The sequence below is a fragment of the Nothobranchius furzeri genome, chromosome 19, assembly GCF_043380555.1.
Source record: "Nothobranchius furzeri strain GRZ-AD chromosome 19, NfurGRZ-RIMD1, whole genome shotgun sequence".
NCBI lineage: Eukaryota > Metazoa > Chordata > Actinopteri > Cyprinodontiformes > Nothobranchiidae > Nothobranchius > Nothobranchius furzeri.
This window is the reverse complement of record NC_091759.1, coordinates 12,935,357-12,959,247: the sequence shown is the minus strand read 5'-3', so window position 1 is coordinate 12,959,247 and position 23,891 is coordinate 12,935,357. Positions and strand designations below refer to the sequence as shown.

The 23,891-nt window shown below is 43.2% G+C and overlaps 1 protein-coding gene across 2 annotated transcripts in view; it reads right to left on the bottom strand.

The window, feature by feature from the left end:
• The window catches only part of shisa7b (shisa family member 7), a 72,025-nt gene that overhangs the window by 27,459 nt on the left and 20,675 nt on the right, over positions 1 to 23,891 (bottom strand). For both annotated transcript variants that reach the window (XM_054744983.2, XM_054744984.2), the window contains exons 2-5: positions 11,277 to 14,182; positions 6,250 to 6,492; positions 4,536 to 4,652; positions 844 to 989 (exon numbers count right to left, since the gene is read on the bottom strand). In XM_054744983.2, the coding sequence (XP_054600958.2) occupies positions 844 to 989; positions 4,536 to 4,652; positions 6,250 to 6,492; positions 11,277 to 11,707 (937 nt within the window). In that variant the 5' untranslated portion in view covers positions 11,708 to 14,182. The remainder of the gene's footprint in view (positions 1 to 843; positions 990 to 4,535; positions 4,653 to 6,249; positions 6,493 to 11,276; positions 14,183 to 23,891) is intronic.

Below are 23,891 nucleotides of genomic sequence, written 5' to 3'. Positions count from 1 at the left end.
AGATACTGATACCAGTATCGGTATCGGTAAAAGTGAACAGATACCAGTAAATGATACCAATGCAGTTGCTTGAAAGTGACTTCACTGTAACTTGTCATTTCTGTTCACCTAATATTTTAGTTTTGTGATCACTTATATTACTTTTTATCTATCTCACAGTCTTTTCCTATTGAAAACAGAAGAAAATAAAACCTGTATTCTAATTCATTGCATTTTTTGTGTGTGGTAGAAGTATCTGTATCGGTAATCGGCATCGCCGAGTACTCAGATCCAAGTATCGGTATCGTATCGGTTTGGAAAAAAGTGGTATCGTTGCATCCCCAGTTTCAACCAGAAATGTATTTTAAAAAATACACAAAAAATCTTAATAATCTATGAGAAGAGCTCATTTTATTTCTATATGCCCTAAAAGTACATCAGTCTTTTTAAAGAAAAAGTTATAACTAAAAAAAATGAACACACACTACCCAGTAAAATTATTACGCTGACTGGTTTTTTGATACAGATTAAAAATGAGAAACTAGATGAAAACAGAAATAAATTGTTTTCTTTAATTCTCCTATAGATTCTGAAGCGGGGCTTTTTTTCTGTCAAACAACATCATCTGGCAGGATATCAGAAAAACAAATGTTTCTCATCCAAGTGTGAAGTGTGTTACTAGGATGAAGTGAGATTTAAAAGTAAATAACAAAATACAGCTGTGAAAATCACCATCTTTGTCACCGGGGACGCTCAGAGCTGTCCTGCTTCATAGGCTCACTTCATCTGATACTGACACAATCGTTTCGTGTTTTCACCTCAACACACACTTTGGTGGTTCGGTCGGATTCGCCCGTCACTTACTGCGGTTCTCTTTCATCTGCAAAATGGGCGTGTAGAGACTCTTGGATGTGCGTCCGTCGGAGGTGGTTGTGGTCAACATTGTGGCGTTGTTTCGTTCACCGTGCTGCATGGGACTTGACTGGTGACGCAAGATGTCTACCAGGGATCTGAAACAGGAAAGGCAGCCGAGAGAGAAGAGAGAGAGAGAGAGAGAGAGAGAGAGAGAGAGAGAGAGAGAGAGAGAGAGAGAGAGAGAGAGAAATGGGGGGGGATAGAGAGAGGGAGGAAGAAAGAGAAAGAATGAGAGAGAGGGAGAGAGGGAGGGGGAGAGAGAGAGGGAGAGAAAGAGAGACCATTATTAGGATATTCATTACATATTAATGTGCCAAAATTACTATTGAAAACTGAAATTATTGCACATTAGAAACTAAAATACACAAAATAACCAAAGGAACAAATTCATGAATTAATGCTCTTTAACTGATCGAACACTGGACAATTAAAATGTCTCTGCAGCCATTAAATAAAGTCATCACAGGGTTCCCAACTAGTCTCAAAACCTTCATGAGAATTCTAGATTTCCTTGCTTTAAAGCCTTCTTTGTGTCCTCTGCTCATTAAGTCAGGAAAACCCGCAAATGAGCTGGACAAACTGAGGATGTTGCATTTCATGCATGACATTTATTTCACTTCTCTACTCGACATGCTCCATAACTACAAGAGTAAGTCATGACCAAACACACACAGATCTCAGCAGACTAAAGGTTGGTTTATGCTTGACGCGTCCGCGAGGTCCGCACGGCTCCGCGCGGAAAAGTTGCGTCATTTTACGTCATTTTAACAACCACGCCCCTCCACCGCGCTTCCGCACGGCCCAGAATTTCCGCAACGCACACCTCGGAAAATTTCTAACCACGCGGACGGACGGACGCGGAAAACCATGGCGGACCGGCAAGAACTAGTATGGCAGAGGTTCGTAAATACAGACATTTGTATGATTCAGCTCTCAGAGATCACCGTGATCAACATGTTGTTAATAATTCTTGGAGAGAAATAGCTCGCACTGTCGGAAAAGACGAGGACACTGTTAAAAATGCTGAAATGCCATGTTGTAAACAGTAATTTCTACCTCTACTATGGTGTAGTGTTGGAATCATGCCGTAGAGCTCCATGCTGCTCCCTACAGTTTGGGAGAATATTGGCTCACCGCAGAAACGAGCCGCACGAACCATAAACGCTGCCAGTTGTGAAGCGCGTTCCATCCGCGAGCCGCATCACCGCGCGGAAAGTGAATGCGTCAAGCATAAACCAAGCTTAAGCGAATCAATTCATGCACAATGCTCATTGCCATAGGCGTCATTTTAACATGTCCCCGGCAAAATTTGTGATTGGCAGCTGTGTCCCCCCCACTTTCAAAAACGCCTGCTGATGAGGATTTTTGTTTTACCAGCTCAGATCTTATACCAGGGGTCGGCAACCTATTCCCATCAAAGAGCCATTATTATCCGTTTCCCACGGTAATTTTGGACGGTCCTTAATAAGCAGTGACTTAAGTGAAGCAGGCAGGTCGCGCTAGAAAATTTCGTTTAAAAAGACGTCATAAATCTGTTCCCCCGTCCTTTTTATTTATAAAATATGAAGTAAAAACTCACAATTTAATTTTCATTCATTTGTCATTAATATTTAGTCTACACCAGTGCGTTAAGTGGACCATCTTCCAGTAAAAGCAAAGCATCCAGCCCACCTCTCCAAATGCGTAAAATGTGCATTAGCCGCTAGTTAGGCGCGCCGCGCGTACCGTCAGCTACGTCAGCCCAGACAAGAGCAGAGCAACTAGAGAAAGAATAGAGGATAATTCTGTCTGGATGTGGATGGAGATTACATTTTACAGCAGCCTGATCATCATTTAAATATGTAACCCATCACCTGGCTTCTAGTCCACGCTATCAGCAATATTTTAATTGGTGTGTGTGTGTGTGTGTGTGTGTGTGTTTTCCACTTCAAACACTGGTCTAACCAACCAGACCAGCGTGTCCAGTAACATATTACTGTTACAATTAAACAGTTTCACTTCATGTAGGCTAGGAACATTTCCCCTGCCATGGCCCGACCGCTTCTGCTCCACATGAACTTTGTGCGTGATCAAATGTCTCTACGCGTCATGCGTCTCCATATTAGAGACGGGAACAGGCGCTATTCAGCCAAAGTTTCATAATTTCATAAAAAGAACATTTTTCCAAGTGACACATCCCTCAGAGAGACCGGGTTTCCAGACTGTTTCAGTGGGAGGAAATCTTATCGCATGCGCCGTGGTTCTGCACTGCGCTGCGAAGCCCATATCTTCAGCTCACTGTCCACCGTGGGCGCTCCGAGCCACGCTGAACACAGTGTCCAGTATAAAGCTCTGATGTTCTGATGGGAATATTTTACCTCCGCGATGTGCGTTAACGATTAAAATGCCAGCTCATCCATGCGCATCAGTGTGCGTCGGGGTAATTCTTTCAAAACAACCAACATCCTTGAGTTCATCTGTCAAAATAAACAGTCAAATGGAAATATCTGTAACCTGCCGTTTAACTGTTTTGCCTTCCTGTGAAGATTGTTGCAAAGAGAAACAATTAAACTTGATTAACCCCAGAGCCACCCAGAGAACCAGAGCGCATGCGGGAAGGTTCCTCCCACTGAAGCGAGTGTTTTCCAAACCCTGTCTCTCAGAGAGACTTGTCACTTAGAAAATGTTCCCTGATTATGAAACTTTGGCTGAATAGCGCTTGTTCCTGTCTCCAATGTGGCGACACATCCAGGAACCGTCTGAGGAGAATCCCAGAATCTCACATTGTCTTCAGCTCAGAAAGCGCATATGATTACGCACAAGCGTGACGCGTCAACCCGGTCTCACAGTAAGACCGGGTTGGACGTGTTCAGGTTTACGCAGACAATCTTTACATTTAGAATTGGCATACAGGTGTAAAATTAATGCAGTAAAATATAAAGCATTTTATTTAAATATCCATTCATTATTTTACAAGCACAGAGAGCCGCATCAGATGGATGGAAGAGCCGCATGTGGCGCCAGAGCCGCGGATTGCCGACCCCTGCGCTAGCCTACTTTATTGTCCCCAGCAATTTTTAAACCCCACTCAAGTGTATTGTTATTGTCCCCAGCAATTCTGAAAACAAACTGATGCCCTTGCTCATTGCTAAAGCAATGTACTACAGAAGATGCTCAAATATCACTGATTGTAAAAGTTGATTTTTGTCTTTTTACATTCTTTTTTTTTATTGAGTCCAACTATATCTAGCTGGAGCCTCTCAACCTTATCACAGTGGGCTATGTTTAAAACAAGCAGAGGAATTTTGAGAATTTGTATTTTATTGCACGTTGTTTTTTTTACTTCTGTTCTCTTCTAATGCCTGAAGATTTTAGTTTAAAATAAAACTTTAGTTAATCCAAAACACTATATAATATCTAATGACATGTTCAGCTTTTCAAAATAAATCTGACATCTTCAATTCTCACTTAAAAGTAGCAAAGAGTAATTAAATAAAAATAGTTATTTGTGTTATATTGTGATATTTTTCAATAATGCCTGATATGAAAATTCACATGACAGGATTTTTTTTTCACATTGCCCGATCCTACTTTGAAGTAATTTTGTCAGGATTTTATTTGCAGGCCAGAAACAATGTACGCTGACAGTGTTCTGTTCTTACCTTGGCACATTAATGTCTCTGTTGCGGGGTCGACGCGCCACCTTGCTGAAGACAATCCGGACACCAACAGCCACCACCAGCGTGAAGGAAATCACTCCTCCAATCACATAGGCTGTACTGGTTTAACAAAATGAGAAACCAAAAAACAAGCCCTAAAAATCAATTTCCCTCTGGGATTAATAAAGTATTTTTGAATTCAATTGAAAAACATGTGCAAAAATCATTTTGGTTGCAAAAGTTTAAAAAGGTAAAAACGGATTTGATGATGACAGTTTGTCCGATTGCTGGGAGAAAGTCAAAAAGTGGAAACGCGTGTTTAACGCCTTTGTTGAAGCAAATTTCGCACGCAAGTTTCACATTTAAAGCAGTGATCCAGAATTTTCAGCATCAGGAATTGTGTATGATTTTTAGAAATCCTAACAGTGATTGTCTTACCCTGTACTGTCATATAACGGAGGCAATATGTTATGCACTGTTTTTATTTATGCTAAGCCTGTTCCCCATCCCATAGAGTCCCAGCTTGAATTGAGTGCCGTTCAGCATTAGCCAATAGTGTCAGACATCCACCTATGCACAAATGTCAGAGCATGCACGTGCCATTGCAGAAGTAGACTGATGCAGAGTTGGCAACGTTTCGTATGGATGTGTGAATAAACAACATAACGTGACAATAATAATAGTAAAACAATGTGTCTTAGCTATGTTGGCCAGTTACAGGTACACACGTTCACGAAAGGCGTTGTTTTCAGCCATGATCATGGAAGTAAGGAGGAGCTTGAGGTGCAATGTTTTTTTCTCCCACTATGTGGTGCCCTTTGATGAAAAACTCCAGATTTCTGCTTCAAGTGTTATGCCAGGATCACATCATCTGCAAAGCGCCGTGGAGTGGATCGCTCGCGAAAATTTGCGTGCTGCCTGCTACTCGTGCTAAATCATGGAAACTCTATGTTTCACTGCAGGAGTGTGTGTGTGTTTCATAGACTGTACATACTGGACAATACGATTCCATAGGCTCCAATAACACGTTTTTTTGTCTATAATGGGAGGTGGCCACCACCGCCATTTTGACCGTGTCACAGGTTGTCCAGCCCAGACAATTCCATAAAAGGGAAGAGAGGAGGAGCTGAGGGTGGGGCTGTAAGGCTGGGATCGAGTGACGACACCCGGGCGAACTAGCTATGAGCTAACCTGAAGCTAACCCTGGCTAACCCAAAGCTAACGCGGAGGTGGGAGCCGAGCTAACGGATGTAGCCACCTAGCTTCAACCCAACCGGAGCTAACTGGAACAACCATCGACCTGGTGTGTTTGTGTCTTTGCACATTTTCATCTTCCTAATCTGTTAGATACACAAAAATGATTACATTTATCACTCATAGTGTTTTATTTTGAAATTTTTCATTATTTTGTTCAATTTACTGGCCTTCCTCTTCTGTTTTGAGTTGACTTCGGTTGGCTTCCTGCCAGAATTGATGCAGCTTGAGAAAAAAATAGAGCACACACTGAAACAATCGCTGCAGGGCACAAGCCTTCGGCTTCGTCACATTGTGCAGCTGATGTGATCGAGACCGTCGGTTAACAAGGGTGCCGAAAAGAAGCGCTCTTTGTTTCAAGGGCGCATAATTGTGCATGTGTGTCTGATGTGTTCCAGGCGTTAGACTTTTCCACAAAGACGCAGTGGTTTCAGCTGGTGGTTTTAAATAAGCACATACACACCTGCTGCTATGATGCTGCAGCGTCTCAAAGTCCAAATCGGGCTTGTTGCCTGGGGGCAAGGTGACAGGGACCTGCGTTTGGGCCCAGATGGGGGACTTGTAGTTGGTGCAGGAGTTTTGGTCCAGCCGTTGGCCCTGATGCTCGCAGCAGAACCGGTACTGGCAGGTCCCACAGCAGTATATGTAGCTGTCCTTGGTGCAGTTGAATGGATTGTCGAAGTGCCCCATGACGTCAAAGTAACCCCTGCAGAACAAAGAGGATCGGATCAACAGAAGAAGAAAAATCTCTCGCCAGTGTCAGAGGGTTTGCTGTTTCTGCCAGTCAGAATTCCACTGTGCTTTGAAGTCAGAAATGTGTCAAAGAAACGGCTAAAAGAAGACACGATTTTAGGTCACAGCGCTTTTTTGTTCTTTTTACAGGACGCCGAGTTTGGCATGAGCCACAAAAAACACCAGAACAGAGGACAGCATAATCCCAGCAGACAGAATTCATAAGAGGTAAATAAAACATTAAAAGATGACATCATTCATCGGCGAGGCACCTGGAACTCATCTTTTGCCGGTCTGAATCTAACCGCGGTTAAAAGTCGCAGTGCGCGGCTCACCAACAGACAGCTGATTTGCAACTGATGATGTGTTGCCTAGCGACAGCAGGACGCCTCAGAGTTCACACGCTATGAGCTTCAGTGAGATCAAGATGAAAGCTGCAGAAGATTCATGATACACCTCGTTTTTATGGCATCCAGGGAAATCGATGCACTAAATGCACAGAAATAAACTCAAGAGCTGTAGAGCAGAAAGAGAACCTTGGATATCACATCTGCTAAAGCTTAAACAGTTTAAATGAAAGCAGATTCAATTTTAATTTTCGTTTTTATATTACAGTATTTTAATGGGTTTTATAACTGAATCTACAGATTTCATCCTCTGTGCTAACCAAGTTAGTTCCATGTCAGAGGGTGTTGTTTTATTTTCTTTGTCCAGCAAGTTCCTGCTGAATGTATGCAGAAACTTGCTGACCGCTGCTGGTCGAAGCAAGCCCACCGGTCACACTTCATTCCAACCTGATCCTGTCATGCACACTGTCCCACTCAGCTTTTTATCTGCTGCCTGTTGTTTTTATTTTCAGTTCTGCACATTGTTTCCCATGATGCATGTTTTATTTATGTCAACATATTTTGTCCGCATTTGCATCGGAACCAATCTGGGCCTTGGGGCTAACTTGTAAATAGTAGCTACCAGTTGTGCAGCTTCTTATGTCTTGATTGATCCATCATGGTGATAAATGATTGGCTGGCTAACAGCTGCCTGAATGAAGATAAAACAGAGAACATTGCCATTGATCCAAATGCAAGAGGTCCCGGGGCTGGAGGCTAGGAGGGAGATCTGGCCGTCTGGTTGGGGTCTGGGGTGGTGGGTTGCTTTGCTCGGCGTTGGGCGGGGGAGCCTGCTCATCAGCACCCCAGCAGAAAGGGTCGAACTCTGGTTACCTGTGATGGTTATACCCCATGTGCAGCAGTACCGGGACCAGAGTGAATAGGGTGTGTATGGGGAGCATGAGTGGGTGTCCGGCGTGCATTTTTATAAGTCTTTGGTTGTTTGTGTATGTGTGAGCATGAGGGAGGGAGTGTGTGACTGTGTTTGTGTATGACTGTATATGTCAGGTGGGGCCTTTGACTCCTCCCTTCTCCTGGGACTTCTTTGATGATATAGATCTTCGCCTCCTCTCTCCCTGCCCACCTGGGGTGGAGTGCGGTGCCTTGGTCTGCCTGAGCGTTCGCGGCTCCCGGGTCAGGGGGTTTAATATTTTTAGCGTCTGCCTGATTAATCCCGGTGGCTGCCTGGTGGGATCTGGGTCCCTGGGCTCTGTTGGGTCCCCAGCGGGACTCGTCGCCCCTGGGTCCTGTGTCGCTGGGTTCCGGGCTCTGCCGGCTTGGGGGTGGGAGGCTGCAGGCAGGCCTGTGGGCTTGCCGCTGATATCCCCCGGGACTCTGCCGGCTGCTGGTTGTGGCCCCCTGGGGCGACCCTCTGCACCTCTCGAGGGGGGCTGTGGCTTTTCCGGTCGCAGTCTCCCTGGGGTCCCTGCGCTCTGGGGAAGTTCCTGGACCTCTGAGACTTGGAGCTCCCTCCATCTCCTACGCATCTCTGGGGGTCAGATCTGTGGCCCCTCACACTCTCTATTAGACGCTCCTATAGAGAAACCTTACATATACAAGCGCGTATACGCACACAGGTGCTCACATGGTGCTCTCGTAAGTATGGACTTGGGCACGTTCAACACATGTCTTAAGGCTGTGGTTGGCACTTAATGCACTGTGATTTATTATCGTGATTGTTCAGTAAAACAATGTTGATTTTATATTTCTTCATCAGGTCGAAGTAGTGATAGCTTGCTCCTGTTGTTTTGCTGTGTGTCCCTTTTCTTTTTTTTTTCTCTCTTCTTCTGCGGGTCTAGAAGCAGACTCTTGTTCATCTGTGATTGTTTGTTTTAGTGGAATCTTCGACTTAGGGGTTAAACTTGACTCGAGACTTAACCTAAAGGACCATATAAACGAATCTCCATTAACTAAATTTAGTCCTTGCTATCGAGTGCCTGCCTTGAAACGTGCTTTTAACACTTTGCGTTTGGACTACTGTAACTCCATGCGCAGCGGTGTTAACCAGTTATGACTTTCTAGACTACGAGTGGCGCAGAACTTGTCAGGCAGATTTTTGACGGGCACTAAACACCGTGACCATATTACACCTGTTCAAACCTCCCTTAAGTGGCTCCCTATCCCCTACAGAATTCGGTTTAAGCTCATCAACTCGGTCTTTAATTGTCTACAGGTCCATCATACTTGACAGACCTTCTGGATCTCCCTATACTCCCTCCCATGAACTATGCTCACAACATCTTGAAATACGGATGATCCTGTGGATTTGGTGTGGCTCTTAGGAGGGAGGGGTTGTGCGTTTTCATACCTGGCCCCCAAAGAATGAATTTCAACTCCCTGTCAGGCATGCACTGCCATCAGTTCTTAAAAACCATCTGAAGACTCAATATTGTACCATTGCCTTTGCAGGCACCTGTTGCATCTTCTCTTGTTATCTGTTCTTTTAGTAACTCAAGTACATTTCTCAAGAATGTTTTTGTTGGTTATCTGCTGTGCTTTTTATTTTATGAATTGTATGTGTATAGAACCTTTAGGGTTCTACAACCCCTAAAGGCGTCATTCATCAACTCACACACACACATTCACACACTGGCGATGAGTCTCATTGTAGCTACAGCTGTCCTAGGGTGCACTGACAGACATGAGGATGCCAAAAACTGTCCCTCCAATCACCACCAGCAAGTTACGACTGCAACAGACTGAGCAGTACTCAATCCCACAACCTTCCAGTTATGAGTCGGTCACTTAACTCTTCTGCCATGTTCAGTGCTTTGGGTTTATTTTGGTCACTGAAGGTGCTACACAAAAAGAACCAATGATGATGATGATAAATATGAAAGATAGACCATCAAAATTCACAGCATCACTTCTGATCTTAGCAGTTGAGGAAGGACGAGACCTACGTGGACTGGGTAGGTTGGGTCCTTACAACAATGCTATCCTTGAAATTGGAGAATGCTGCTATAGGCTTAGACTGCTGGAGGACACACTGACCACTTTCCACACTCTACTACTTTCTTCTACAATCTGCTGTTTAACTGTATTAATTCCTGCGATTTCAGCTGTTAATTTTATTTTTTCTCTGTTTTTCTCCCCAGAAGAAGCTACAATGATGTTCTGCTGAGCTGTGGTGGCCTGATGGAGGGGGCCATCGTCTAGCACACTGCTGCTAACCACTAAAACATTCTCCCTCTCCTGATAATAACTCTTTACATTCTTTGACATTGAATGTGCTACTACTAGTTTATCCGTTTAATTATAGATCCACTAGGATAAATACAATAAAGTTTATCTCTCACCTAATAGAATATTTACTAAGACATCACAATATAACTATAGACACACTACTTGGTGTGTGTGTGTGTGTGTGTGTGTGTGTGTGTGTGTGTGTGTGTGTGTGTGTGTGTGTGTGTGTGTGTGTGTGTGTGTGTGTGTGCGTGTGTGTGTGTGTGTGTGTCTGCTCTGTCTTCTCGATCCCCAGTGAGTCGTGGAGGATGGCTGCTTATACTGAGCCAGGATTCTCTGGAGGTTTCTTCCTGTTAAAAGGGAGTTTTCCTCTCCACTGTCGCTAAATGCTTGCTTAGTATGAGGATTGCTGTATAGTCACTGACACTAGTCAGTGACTTGATGTAATTTGCTGGGTTCCTTATATAGGAAACTTTTTTCTGATTGGCTTAATGAACTGACCTGAATTGGAATGTTTATTATGTGAAGTGCCTTGAGACGACTCTTGTCGTGATTTGGCGCTATATAAATAAACTTGAATTGAATTGAATTGAACTGAACTGAACTGAATAGAATTGAGTTAACCAATCAGTAACCCTCTTCTGCCTACCCCTTTGAAAAACGTCTAAGGGTTCTTTGAAAGTTATGGCAAGCTGAAGAAAAGAGGTCTGCTGTAGGCTTTCAGACGTTCCTATTAAACAAAATTCATTGTAGAGCCATGTCTACACAGTAATTGATTTGGTAGAACATTATACAACTGACCAAAGTCTTTTGAACGGCTCTTTGAGGTAAACGGCTCTCAAATGAAAGGCTTTCTTCAAAGACTCATAAGTCCCATAACTAGTGACCAGGATAATCAATATGCCTTGTCGCGACAAAGAAAACTTAAGTTAGCATTAGCCCCCCTATCAGCTAACTGGTTAATTAAATAGGCTCTGTCAAGTTTGGGCTAGTAAACTTCCCACTGAAGCATAGATGTTGTCCAACAAGTAAAAATTGAAGAAACGTCAGTGTCCTGAATATCATCATCAGCAAGACAAATAGGACATAAATAAAATATCAGATTTTAGAAGAAAAAAAACAGAAAATACAATAAACCTTTTCTTAATTAATTTGATATTAAATACAACAGATAACAATAACTTACTTGCAAGTATCCACGTTCACCAGTTGTTTGGGGGCAGGAGCCACCTGGGCGCCACTGAATGGAGGATCCAGCATAGCTTTCGAATGGTTCTTTCGCAACATGGTCTGTGGGAGGGGCTTTTGAGGGAGTTCAGCCATCGCCGGCGGATCATCTCCATCCTCCATCTCAGCTGTTTTTGGTGCCACTATGGATCCAACTGGCGGCTTGTAGCCAGTCAGGAGAAACAAAGTGGAGCTTATTTTTCCAACCGCCACAGAGTTCCTGCTGCTGCCAAGCGTCCTGACGTCATTGTCCGCAGCTCGCCGCTCTGTAACGAGGGTTACAGTGGAAACAGGGAGGCAGTAGAACAACAGGAGGATGATGGAAAAGGAAAAGATCCTTTTTGAAACTGTAGTTTCCATTGGTCTTAGACAAAGTTTTTGATTCGCCATTAATAAAAAAATCAATTATCAGTGTCCTTTAGATGAAAAATGTTTGAATTATAAAAATTGTCTCTATGAAAAGTTTCCACCTCAGTCCGATGAACTAGTCCCTTGACGTTTTGTTCAGGTACAAGGGTAGGAGTTGAGCAGCTGTATCATGAATGAGTTTGGCATTTCATTCCATCTGACTGTAAACATGTCTTTGCTTACAAATCCCTCCTGAAAGCAGCTTGTGTAAACATTGAGGTCTTTCAGAAATTCCAGGCCCTAGAGGATCTGCCCGTAGGGCAGTTTAAACGAATCTCCAAACCAATTATGAGCACAGATCCATATGAATTAGCTGTATGGCACCAGGTTTTGGATGATTAAATAATTTTGGTCTACTGGCTGACAAAAGGGCATATTTCCCCTCTGGACAAAATGGCAGTATTTATATACTTTCTGCAAACCAAAGATGTTTGAGAAAACTGTAAACTGTTAACAGAATGTCCCACTGGAAAAAGACGTATTCCTCTGCTGTTCTGGGAGCAGCGTTTGGCACAAAAGTCGTGATTCAATGCAAAAAATGCGATGGAAATTGTGGTCTGTAAACATTTAGTGTTTCATGTAAACTTTCTTTAGCTAAACCTATTCTTCTCTGAGTTTGGCACTTCCTGTGTGAATGAGTAAAATCATACATGCAAACCAAGGTATTTTTTCTTGTGTCTGTGACCAACAGTGCTGAGAGTCTCTGACAATCTCAGCTTTGTTTAGAGGACAAGATAAAAGGAAACCTGTTCCGCATCGCTCGAGCTTTCTCTTCAATTTGTATTTCCCCTCCTTTTTTTATCCTTTTAACAATTTAATAACTCCCAAGGAACTTTCGGGACGAGAATCAGTAAAGGTAGAAATGTTTTTAAATTTGGTCTAAATAATAAAAGAGAATAAACGTACTGCTAATGAATGGCATGAATTTTTCTTCCAGCAGCTACTAGTGAACAAAGATCGGTTTGTGTGAAGGCATTCACAAGAGCGTGAACGACAGCGAGGAGCTGGTGGCGATGTGGTGAAAAAAATAAGATTTTTATAATACGTGGATCTATGTGCGTTCAGGACTCTTGTGTGAATGTCTTTGTTCTGAGTTTAGCTTGGCCCAACAGAAGAGAACGAAAGAGGGCTTGGGCCCGGTTCTAGCAGGGCAGCGAGGTTCTGCCCACAGAAAAGACATGGAAATGCCTGGATTCATCCGTCAACGCAGAGGAACTCGGGATGAAAACGGGGAACTGGACACAGTCGCCGTCACGCCTCGATAACAATGTTGGTCTGATCGCAGATCCGCAGCGGGAAGTGATCTAGAAAAACGCACGTAGAAAAATTCTGAACTTACAAAGCTGTTCTTTCATCCAAATGTAAGAAATCTTTTATATTTTTTAAAACGTTTCACTAGCGGTTCTCTCGTTGATTCCCTGAATGTGTTCGTGCACCGATGCGATAGAAAAAGTCACCGTTGGAGAAAGATCTAAAACGGCGTGAGAAGCTTCGTTGATGTAAAAGGGTTTCTGTATGGCTGGTGTTTGGTATGGCTTCAGGTTACGTTCTCTTTTTACAAAATCCTCCTCCGTTCAAAGAAAAGCAAAACTCGACAACAGTGAAAGGTTTTTGATTGCATGTTGTTAGTAGAGTCAAAGGAAGAATGCTAAAGAAATCAGAGAGGTCACTGGGAATAGGTAAAGGGACCGTTCACGTTGTTGGGTAGAGTCAAGAGCCGCGTATGGAAGAAACGAGACAACAACGAGCTTCGTTAAAATAAGCAACTGGAAGAAGGAGATAGGCAAAGTGTCAGCAGTGTTTCACAGCGCAGATTGAGAGGACGGGTGTGTTTTTAGGCCTTTCAGATAGCAGCAGAAGCAGCGGTGGAGGCAGTCGAGCGGGGATTTATCGGTTTAGACGTGGCTTGTGTTACCCGTCAGTCAAACCAAGTCCTGATGATGCGTTCTAATCTTCAGACGACGTCAGAGAGCTATCACTGCTTACCGCGTGCTTCCTCCGTCACTCAGAACTACAAGAAAAAGCATCTGTGTATAAAGCACTTTGAACCAATAATGCACGCGGTCCCCGCATAAAGAGCAGCAAACACTGAATGGAGATAACTTATTCAGGGTGGATGAAATTAATTAGGGCTTAAATTTGATAAGTGATGTTTAATGTAAATGTGGGTTAAATGGGGAAGAATTAAAGGAATATCTTAATATTAAAAACGGTGGGATTATCTGAAGATCAGTAGTTCCATTGAAGAATTTCTTTCTTTATGTTTTGACTCAGTCAGTATGGTATCTCTGGTTTTGGTCTTGCATGAAACAACAGTGGGAAAAGAAATTGGAATCAGCTTGCTGGAGTCTTGGCTTTGCTCGCAGGAAAGCTTGTAAAAGATTTCCCTTAATCTTCCAGTTGGTGTGGACCGGATCAGCCTGGCCAATCTTCTTCTTCTGCACACCAGTTTTCACTCTGCAAAAGAAAGAGACGTTTAAGCTGATTGCTAATGCTGATGCAGTTTGTGCAAAATAGTCCATAGTTCTAGGTTTGGTTTTCCAGCATGGGAAGATAAAAATGTAACAGAGGTGTCTGACCTGAGTTTTCCTTACATATAATAATAATAATAATAATAATAATGCATTGAACTTATTAGGGATGTGTATTTTTGAAATTCTGGCGATACGATACATATCACGATACAGGGGAGACGATACGATATATCACGATATATTGCGATACATTCAGTCAGACGTTACAAGCAATTTTTTTACTGAATTTATTGTAAGAATGTTCAATAAACAGTCCAAACTGATACGTAACATGTTTAACGTGAGGTATCTGAACCATGATAGAGGGATTTACATTTCAGTGGTGGAAACAAAACCCGCTGCACACTGCTGCCAACTAGCGGGTGGCGATTGAATTGCGCAAAACGAAAAGAAAATACACAAATGTTTGCATGTAAATTCTTTCAAGAATTAGATACGTGGCTTTTGAATATCGATGTAATAATCGCAGGAAAAAATAGCACGATATATTGCCATATTGATATTTACGATACACGGCTTTTGAATATCGATATAATATTGCTGGGAAAAATATCACGATATATTGCCATATCGATATTTTCTTACATCCCTAGAACTTATATAGCGCTTTTCTTGACACCCAAAGACGCTTTCACACACTCTCACATTCACACACTGCTAGTGATGATAAGCTACTTGTAGCCACAGCCGTCTGACAGAGGCGAGGCTGCCATTTGGCGCCGTCGGCCCCTCTGACCACCACTAACACAGAAATATATACATATATATGGCCAATGAAATAAAATCCCAAAATGGTCACAGAAATAACTGGAGCAGTTTGCTCATGAGGAGTGGGCCAAAACACCTGCTGGGAGGTGCAGAAATCTAATTGACAGTTACAGGAATCATTTTATTGCAGTGATTGGCTCAGTTGTGCAGTTATTTCTGTGATCATTGTGGGTTTTTCACAGACCGAAGAATACCAACAATTTTGTCCACGTCAGTACATATATATTAGGGATGAGCGAGTACACCACTATCTGTATCTGTATCTGTACTCGGAATGGGTGTGGTTTAACCGGAAGTGGGTGTGGTTTACATCAATATATTATTTTAAGTCTGAAATTGATATGGAATGATCAGAAGTTGCTATGTGTATTGTTTATTTGAAAACTATTTACAGAGCAGCCTCAGAATAGTAAAGGAACTATTTCAGAACAAGTGTTTCAATAAAACCAGAACATTAATATTTAAGTGCATGGATTAATACATCTGAACTCATGCAGTAGGAACTAGGAAATATGAAATGCTAGAACCAGACACAACTTTATATATGTTTTTTTTTATTTGATTAAACTGATTTTTTTCTTAACGTTCTTGGCATTTTCCCACACAAAGTTAAACAAAACAATGTTGATTAAGGTGTGTGTGTGTGTGTGAGAGAGATAAAGAGGGTGAGAGGGAGAGAGATGGAGTTAAAAAAATTAAAAACCCGACCGGAGCGGAGGTAGTGAGTTAATGCAGCACGTCAGCTCTGTCTTGTTAAATGCACCACGTAAGTTACGAAAAAAGTAACTTTAAATATTCAACCGAAAAAGAGGCGAGCTAAAGAAAACCTAGGGAAAACTGAAGAAACGTGAACAGTGAAGCAATCACAGCGAGATCCGTTACTGTCTGTGTGTGCGTGGATGAGCCGGATGGACTGCGCTCCCGACCGGCTAGAGAGTTTTGTGTGTAGGGAGGGGCGGGCGCTCTATGTGACTGGCCAATCACAGAGCGTGAAGACAGTCAGTTACCCAATGAGGATTTTCCTTCTGCACGATTACAGATATTTACTAGGTTTACTCGTTTCATGCTCGTATTCGGCAAAAATGCTTTATCCGTACCGGATACTCGTCTGAAACGAGTTTCCGGCTCATCCCTATTATATATGTATATATATATATATAATATTGCATGGACATCGGGGGCAGTCCCACTGGGCTGGCAGACCAGGGTGGTGGTTCCCTTATTTAAAAAGGGATACCGCTGGATGTGGGGATCAAACTCCTAAGCCTTCCTGGTAAGGTCTATTCAGGGGTTCTGGAGAGGAGGGTCCGTCAGATTGTTGAAACTCAGATTCAGGAGGAGCAAAGTGGTTTTCGTCCTGGCCGTGGACCACTGGATCAGCACTATACTCTTAGGGGGTTCCTGGAGGGTGCGTGGGAATTTGCCCAACCAATCTACATGTGTTTCGTGGATTTGGAGAAGGCATTTGACCGCGTCCTCCGGGGGGCCCTGTGGGGGGTACTCCGGGAGTATGGTGTACCAGGCCCTTTGATACGGGCTGTTAGGTTCCTGTATGATTGTGTCAGAGCTTGGTCCGCATTGCCGGCAGTAAGTCGGGCTCATTCCCAGTGAGAGTTGGACTCTTCCAAGGCTGCCCTTTGTCACCGATTCTGTTCATAACCTTTATGGACAGGATTTCTAGACACAGCCAAGGTGTGGAGGGCATCCGTTTTGGTGGCCTGAGGATCAGGTCTCTGCTTTTTGCAGATGATGTGGTCCTGTTGGCTTCATCAGAAGATGATCTTCAGCTTTCGCTGGAGCAGTTCGCAGCCGAGTGTGAAGCAGCTGGGATGAGAATCAGCTCCTCTAAATCTGAGACCATGGTCTTGATTCGGAAAAAGGTAGAATGCCTTCTCCGGGTCAGGGATGAGGTCCTGCCCCAAGTGGAGGAGTTTAAGTATCTCGGGGTCTTGTTCACGAGTGAGGGAAAACTGGAGCGTGAGATGGATAGACGGATTGGTGCTGCATCTGCAGTGATGCGGGCGTTGTACCGGTCTGCCATGGTGAAGAGAGAGCTGAGTCAGAAGGCGAAGCTCTCGATTTACCGGTCGATCTACATTCCTACCCTCACCTATGGTCATGAGCTTTGGGTAATGACCGAAAGAACGAGATCGCTGATACAAGCGGCCGAAATGAGTTTTCTCCGAAGAGTGGCTGGGCTCTCCCTTAGAGATAGGGTGAGAAGCTCTGTCATCCGGGAGGGGCTCAGAGTAGACCTGCTGCTCCTCCACATCGAGAGGAGCCAGTTGAGGTGGCTCAGGCATCTGGTCAGGATGTTGCCCGGATGCCTCCCTGGTGAGGTTTTCCAGGCAAGTCCAACCGGTTGGAGGCCTAAAGGTAGACCCAGGACACGGTGGAGGGACTATGTCTCTCACCTGGCCAGGGAACGCCCTGGGATTCCCCCGGAGGAGCTGGCCCAAGTGGCTGGTGAGAGGGAAGTCTGGGCCTCTCGCCTTGGGCTACTTTCCCAGCGACCCGACTCCGGATAAGCGGATGAAAATGAATGGATTGATGGATGGATGAACACACACCCCTAGAGTACACCTTATAAATGATCCAGGACTGTGATATACTTGAAGCTTGTCCATTGTAACCCCACTTCTCTCCCATTAGACAGGCACCAGTTCCCCCATCACCCTGTTCAGGAACAAGCCAGTATAGAGATTGGATGAACAGACATTAAGAAAAATGTGGCTTCAATATAGATAACAGAAAACCTTTACTTTAATACACTGTGCACAGTTAATCCATGGTTATCACTGCAGTGCAATCTGTATTGTTTTGCATTCAAGGGATTGTTAGCTTCACTTTGCTGAGTCAGATGTTTTAGCAGACAGCAGCACTCGGAATACAAATTTGGCTTCAACAATACACCAGAAAATTCTCAAAAAAATATTTTAGATGGAATTAAAGTACTGTGGAAAGTCTGATTTCGTGAAGGTACAGGCCGAGGGGTTTGGAGCAATTTCAGGCATCTTCTTAAAATATCTGCTGCAACACAGATGTGTACATAAAACAGGAGCTGACAGCAGAGGTGGGAGAAGTCGCCATCTGACCGTGATAAAGTGAGAGCAGAGGGATGTGACAGATGTCATACGGACTCATGTGACCCAAGGACAGAAGAAGAAATGGATCACAGATGTGTGTGTGTGTGTGTGTGTGTTCTGTTTACAGAATGAGGCCTCTAGCCCTGGGAGAGGGAGGGATTCAGCATAACAGTGTTCTCAACAACACTGAATTGTTAATCTTTGGTCACTTAATCAGTGATTTATCCATAGATGTGGATTATTTTTGGCAAATTCCTTCTGAAAAATAAGCATGATTTGTTTTGAGTTTTATGAAGCAAAACATTTCAGATTATCTACATTGAGTCTGTTTTTAAAGTCTTTGGTAAGACCCGACCAGGATTCAAACCGTGATCTTCCAATCCCAGGGCAGACACTCCACCACAAGACCACTGACCATGTTTTTTTGTAAAATAAAGACAAAGAAGGGTTCATAAAACATAATAGTAGTAATTGTTACACCTTATGATTCAATTTGCATTACCTATGCATCACTATTGATGCCACTGTCTTAGGATATACTACAACTTGAAATGTCTTTGTTACAACTATTATTTATGCATTTGTAGATTATACAACCTACGCAGGGGTTCCCAAAGTGTGGCGCGAGCTGCCGCTAGGGGGTGCGCAAGGTGAAAAGTGTAATGGCTGCGGAGTTCAGAGAAGTCTGTCATGTGTCACCATTAGCGTAGAAACTCATTTGTGGGTGGGCCCAAGAAAAAGCAAGCGGGCCCAATAACTTTAATTGAAAACATGTATATTTTCGCGCGTGTGTCCTCCACATGTGCCCTAGCTTCATAATAACAATGCGCCGAGCTTCAGCACTCTGGCCTGCGCACGCCGATATGTTCCGTATTTGATCATTTTTAACGGTGTTGGAGAAATCTGAAGGTGGTGAGTCATTCTGGCAGATTGTAATTAACACCTGTCTCATGCAGGTGTTCTGACATCGTAAACCTCACACACAGAACATTGTGGATGTAACTAAATGAATCAAGAAATGATTCCCATTCAGGCTATTGACAGCGCGCTGAACATCTGAAGTTCAGAGTGCGTCTGTCAGAGGTCAGACGCGTTCCAGCAGAACCACGGCTCACGGGTGCACAAGTGAGCACATCTGGGCTGGGCAGAAGAAATTTTACAACATTGGTTTAAATAGCGCCAAGAACGAGACACGGTGACTGGAGCGGCTCATGGAGCTGTGCCGCGTGCACGCACACACACACTCACACACACACACACACACTCACACACACACACACACACACACACACACACACACACACACACACACACACACTCACACACACACACACACACACACTCACACACACACACACACTCACACACACACACACACACACACACACACACACACACACACACACACTCACACACACACACACACACACACACACACACACACACACTCACACACACACACACACTCACACACACACACACACACACACACACACACACACTCACACACACACACACACACACACACACACACACACACACACACACACACACACACACACACACACACACACACACACAGATTCAATAAGCGCGCACGCTGCGCAAACACCGGCGCGCCGTCAGACTGAAGACAGAAATGAGCGCTGCCTCCTCTGTGATAAAAACTTTTAAGAGGTTTTATAACATTTTTCAAGGTCAAATTAAGATGTTAGCTTCTATTTTGGGATGACGTATTAAAGTCGGGTCCGCTCCAGCCAGTGACTCCGAACCTGACCACAACTCATGTTACTGCAGCATTTGTTATTCCTGTCCGCGTGGCAGTGGATTGCAGATTCAGCCACACCATAAAACAGCAATAAGTCGGTCTGAGGCAAAAGTGAACCTCATGGCTATAGCTTTTCCATCTTTTCCCCTATAGACATTTGATTACACACAAGTAGGTGACCAGCTCAGGTTTACGCAGAACAGAAGGAAGGAGAGCGCTCTGGCCGCACAGGTTAAACGTTCCATGTGAAAAACGTTAAATTGCATTGTTTATGTGCTACCTGGGCATTCTAAATATTTATTTAAAATTAAATCAAAGGAAATAGTAATGGTAACGAATGTTTATTAATTACCATTTAAAAAATGAAAGTGATGGGGAAAAAGGTCGATCATATTTTTTTAACCCTGTCTGTTTAGCTTGACGTCTGATTATATATATATATATATATATATATATATATATATATATATATATATATATATATAGCCATGCCCTGATGTGGGGCTGGGGGGGGGTGTCGACATGGTCGGGACATAGAAGGGGGTGCGCGGCTAAATAAGTTTGGGAACCGCTGACCTACAGTATTTATTTCCTTTTTGTCCTTGGGTCTGACTTTTTCCTCAAAGCACAGATCTGGACAAGGACTGCTCTCTTAGAGCAACAATACCAACACTGGACAGAAGCCAGAAAGCAAGTTTAATCGACAAACATCAACAAGACAGTAGAAGATAAAGAATGTCTTTCAAGAACAGGAGATGAAACGTAGAACGTTGGTTCAGGAGGATGATATGAGGACAGGATGTTCTTGGGTTAGGGTCAGAGCTGACAGGAACGATATCCTGAATCACAGTAACCTAAATAGCCTGGTCCTCTGCTGGGAAGTTCTAGGCGCTCTGCTGCCCTGACAGCTTGGCTTCACATCAGTGTGTCTCGACCCTCCGGGGGCTTTTCCGACCCGCTTCCTCAGATGTCGTAATTAAGAAGCCCACGCTGACAAAAAGCTGAACTTCCACTGGCTTTCTAGGCAGCAAGTGCATTCATTCAATAAATGCCGTGAATGCACAGATGTGACAGAACTACACATTGAGGTTATATTTTTTTTTCTTATTTCCTGCAGCTATAAAAAAAATTCAGCAGATGTTTGTCATATTTACTTGCAGACAGTGATTTGGTCTTGATTTTAACAGAAAACACCAGAAATATAAAAATGAATCTTAGAAAACGTGAATTAACAAATCCGCAGATAATAAAGCACATCCACATGAATATCTTCCAGCTCCTCTGGCGCTCAGTCTGTCCACCATGTCTTCATGTCCTAAATTTGCCTAAATTGTTTGTGGTGCGTTTGTGTCTGTAAGTGAGTCTGGCGGCATAAAACCCTGCAGGTTTCATCCGGTTTCCCTGCTTTCCTATCTTCCTCCTGATCTCAGGCATTCATAGAGCTGACTATGAGATGAATGTCTGAATCTGCAAAAATCTGACGTCCTGCCAGAACGTTGTAGCAGAATACTCAGTCAGCAGATACAAAATGTTATATTTAAGGGTATTTCCCTTCTAGTCATATCTGAACGAACCCTGCTTTTGTAGGCAAAGAAACAAATTCGAATCAGTCTGTTATTTAGGAAAAAACATATTTTTGAGTAAATAAAAGGCTGTGTTGTTCCGGATCATCTAAACCTTTTCAGATTTATCACTATATGCAGCCCTATCACTCACTCTTAAAGGTGCAACATTTAAGAATTAAGTAAGAATGACATCCTGTGGTCAAATTTGGGTACTGCAGTCCATTTTTCTAAACAAGAAGTTACTTTTTCACTCCCATTCTGGGAGTTTGATGGCTGTTTCCAGTTACAGACCAGCGCCAGAAGATTCTAGATCAGGGGTGTCAAACTCATTTTAGCTCAGGGGCCACATTGAGGGAAATCTAGTCCCAAGTGGGCCGGACCGGTAAATTAAAAACAACTTCAGATCGTTTTCTTTGTTTTAATACAATATATATAAAACAAGGCAGGAGCCTGAGGACAGTGTATCCAAAATAGTACAAGTACAACACCTGAAGTGTAGTTGAAAATTTGGAAAAAAAATCAATAAATTAAAAAAAACATTCCTCAGTGATTCAAAGAGCTTACAGATCACATGGCAAGATCAGTTTTATGCAGCACTTAAAGTATATTTGACTCATTTTACTTTACATCTTTTAGCTTTCACCAGAACATCAATATCAGAAGTCACATCCTGAGTGGCGGCCAACTTCAGGATGTGATTCAAGTTCTTGTGTGAGCCTTGGGCGCAGCTTTGTTTTATTTATTCTCATTACAGAGAAAACTTGCTCACAAAGATACGTTTATCTTCACTCTACATTGTAAAGTATGAAAATAAAATTTACACAACCATCTCGCGGGCCGGATTTAACCCGCTTGCGGGCCGCATGTTTGACACCCCTGAAAACCTTTTCAGATTTATCACAATATGCAGCCCTATCACTCACTCTTAAAGGTGCAAAATTCAAGAATTAAGTAAGAATGACATCCTGTGGTCAAATTTGGGTACTGCAGTCCATTTTTCTAAACAAGAAGTTAGTTTTTCACTCCCATTCTGGGAGTCTGATGGCTGTTTCCAGTTATGGACCAGCGCCAGAAGATTCTAGATGATGAGTAAAGATGAGTCATACACTATATCGATCAGACTTTGTCACAACCTGTCCTCAACATCATTAGCGGTACAGCGATGTTAGCTAAAATACATCTACATGACTAAACTATTCCGTCTCTTATTGTCAACAATAGCTGTGACTTTCGTCTCTTCCTGTTCGTTTTGGGGAGGTTATTTTATTCCATTTTTACCAGCCGTGCCCTACCTTTTACCCGCGGTAAGATGCTACAGCTACATAAACTTTAGCCATTAGCAATGCGCCTGACTGCTGTGTGGCTCTTTTTCACTGATTCAACCACTGAATCAAGTGTGCTGGAGCAGAGACACCCCTAAAACAAACTGGATACCAGCCCTCCAGCATCAGAACTGAATATCCCTAGTCTAGAATATTAAACTTTTTCACAATATTCCAGTTTTCTGTGATTTAAAAATTGGGGTTTTCATAAGCTGCAAGCCATAATCATCACAGTTATGACAAATAAAAGTTGGAAATATTTGGCTCTGCATGTAATAAGTCTATTTCATATATTAGTTTCACCTTTTAAGTTGAATTAATGAAATAAATGAAATTCTAATGGTATAGTGCCTTCTAAAGTCATAGAACTCCCCAAGGTGCTTTACAACACAGTCATTCATTCATGCACGCACACATTCACACCATAGTGGTGATGAGATACAATGTCGCCACAGCTTCCCTGTGGCTTATGTACAGAGGTGAGGCTGCCGAGCAGTGGCGTCATCGATCCCCACGGCCACCATTAGCAGGCGACATGGGTTAAGTGTCTTGCCCAAGGACACAACAGAAGCATTCTCTGCTGGGAGCCCAGATCAATCTCACAACTCTCTGATTACTAGATAACCTGCTCTAACTCCTGAGCTACCGCTGCCCCACGTTAGTGGTAGAGTCACGTTGCTGTTAGCCAATCAGAGGCGAGGTGTCCAGATATCAGGTAATAAGACTCCGAATCCTGCCGTCTGCTGCCACATTCTCCTCCAGCTGACTTCTATGTTTTCAAACAGGTTCACTAGAGCTTTTTCCTCAATGAACAACTTACAAGGCATTCATTTTTACTAGAAACCTCTGCAAATGTATTAAAACATGAGAAAAGTTGATGTTTAACTCCTCTACCACGGTCACCTGTGTGTTATGTAATGAGATCTATACACAGAGCCAAAATAAAGCAAATTCAGGAATTTTATTGTGGGACAAAACTCGAACTGATTTCTACAAAGCAGAGCCAAAACAGTTTGAACTGTGCACCTGAACTGCAGAAATCATCAGCAGTTATTTTGAGCAGAGTGTTACAAAATGTAAACGGATGAGTAACGCCTCTGAGAGTGAGACAAACCTTCAGAGT